The following is a 1767-nucleotide window of genomic DNA, read 5'->3' on the forward strand; positions in this document are numbered from 1 at the left end:
GATGCAGGAGTCTGGCAGCCCTGCCCCTCCAACCTTACGACCCAGGATTCTAGGCGCCCCCAGCCTGCCTTCCCCTAGGACCCTGGAATCAAAGTCGCCCCGCGGTACCTCCTGGGCGGAGTCATCCATCACAGACAGTATCCCTTTGTTGGGGGAGACTTTGGTGGTCTCTGGCTTTACTATGGGGGAGACGTTACTGTCAGGAACCCCTTCCCGCACCCTCCCCTGCCCCACACCCTTCCCCGCCCCCGGGTGCCCACAGACACTCACCAAATACCTGGACCTTCGAGGTGGCCTCGGCAGTGCCCACTGCCGCCGTCACCACGCACACATAGTCATGCTCGTCTGTCACCTGGGCCTCCACCAGCACCAGGTGCCCCTGGCCTTCCAGCTGGTATGGGGGACTGCGGCCCCGGGAGGTGTGCACCCTGGGCTTCACCTCGGAGCCCTGCACTTGGGCCTCGGCGAGGAGGTGGCGGGCCCCGGAGCGTTCGACCTGTGGGCAGGGAGGGCCTCCGCTCAGGGCTGCCGGCTGCCCGTTTCAGCCTCTGTCTCTCTCCAGGTCCCTTCCTCGCTGCTGCTCGGTGGCTCTCTTCCTGTTGTTACCTCTCTCGGTCCCTCTGTCTCTCTCTCTCCACCCCTCCCGCCCCTGTTCTCTATCTGTTGTCACCTTTTCCTCTCTCGGTCTCCCTCTTTCTCCATCTCACTCTGTTCCCATTTTCTCTCCCTCTACCACCCTCTGTCTGCTTTATATTTTCTCTCCTTTTTCTCTCTTGTTAGTCCCACCCCCAGTCCTGCGTGCTTGGTGTCAGTCTCTGGATGTTCTCTCTCTCTCTCGAGCCAGCACTTTGAAGGGGGACTGGTCTCAGCTGGGCCCCGACACCAGCTGAACCTAAAGAATGCCTTTCCTTGCTGGGCCTCAGTTTTCCCAGCTGTCAAATGGAAAGGCAGCGAGGTGGCGTTCTTAGGGCCCTTCAGATTCCGATGAAGGAAGGAATGTGTGCAGCCCCCCTGGGCTGACTTTCAGGTCCCCCTCCACGGCCCCCGGCCCCCAGCCCCAGGCACTCACCAGGAACCATTTCAGCAGGAACTGGTTATGGTCCCCCAAAAGGGTGCAGTCCAGGGTGACTCTCTCCCCCCGCATCACCTCCACCAGCGGGGCCACGGACACCTGCATTCCCGCCTGGACGCCTGCGGGATAGCGACTGGGCTCTGGCCACCGCCACCGACGGGAGAGCCCTCTGGACCCCCACCCCCACCCCAGGATCAGCCGCTCCAGCCTCCCTCCATCTCTCATCTCTGTGTCTCTGAGCTCAGACCCCATCAGCATTTCCCTCCAGCTCTCCCTTCACTTGCAGAGCTAAGGGCTCCTCCCCTGGCCACACAGGGCCCGCATGGCCTCCATTCAGTCCTCCTGGGGTGTCGCTGCCCCTGTCCCTGCTTTTACCACTGGACCAGCGGTTCTCAACCTGTGGGTCGAGACCCCTTTGGGGGTCGAACGACCCTTTCACAGGGGTTGCCTAAGACCATCGGAAAACACATATATAATTACATATTGTTTTTGTGATTAATCACTATGCTTTAATTATGTTCAATTTGTAACAATGAAAATACATCCTGCATATCAGATATTTACATTACGATTCATAACAGTAGCAAAATTACAGTTATGAAGTAGCAACAAAAATAACTTTATGGTTGGGTGTCACCACAACATGAGGAACTGTATTAAAGGGTCGCGGCATGAGGAAGGTTGAGAACCACTGC

The 1767-nt window shown here is 58.2% G+C and overlaps 1 protein-coding gene across 1 annotated transcript in view; it reads right to left on the reverse strand.

The window, feature by feature from the left end:
- Nucleotides 1–1767, reverse strand: part of BCAM (basal cell adhesion molecule (Lutheran blood group)) — a gene marked incomplete at its 5' end in the record, with an annotated part of 10534 nt that overhangs the window by 6144 nt on the left and 2623 nt on the right. The window contains 3 exons of the mRNA XM_014537377.1: nucleotides 104–179; nucleotides 271–496; nucleotides 1070–1191. Coding sequence (XP_014392863.1) covers nucleotides 104–179; nucleotides 271–496; nucleotides 1070–1191 — 424 coding nt within the window. The remainder of the gene's footprint in view (nucleotides 1–103; nucleotides 180–270; nucleotides 497–1069; nucleotides 1192–1767) is intronic.

This window comes from Myotis brandtii, unplaced genomic scaffold (assembly GCF_000412655.1).
Source record: "Myotis brandtii unplaced genomic scaffold, ASM41265v1 scaffold1774, whole genome shotgun sequence".
In the NCBI taxonomy this organism is placed as follows: Eukaryota; Metazoa; Chordata; class Mammalia; order Chiroptera; family Vespertilionidae; genus Myotis; species Myotis brandtii.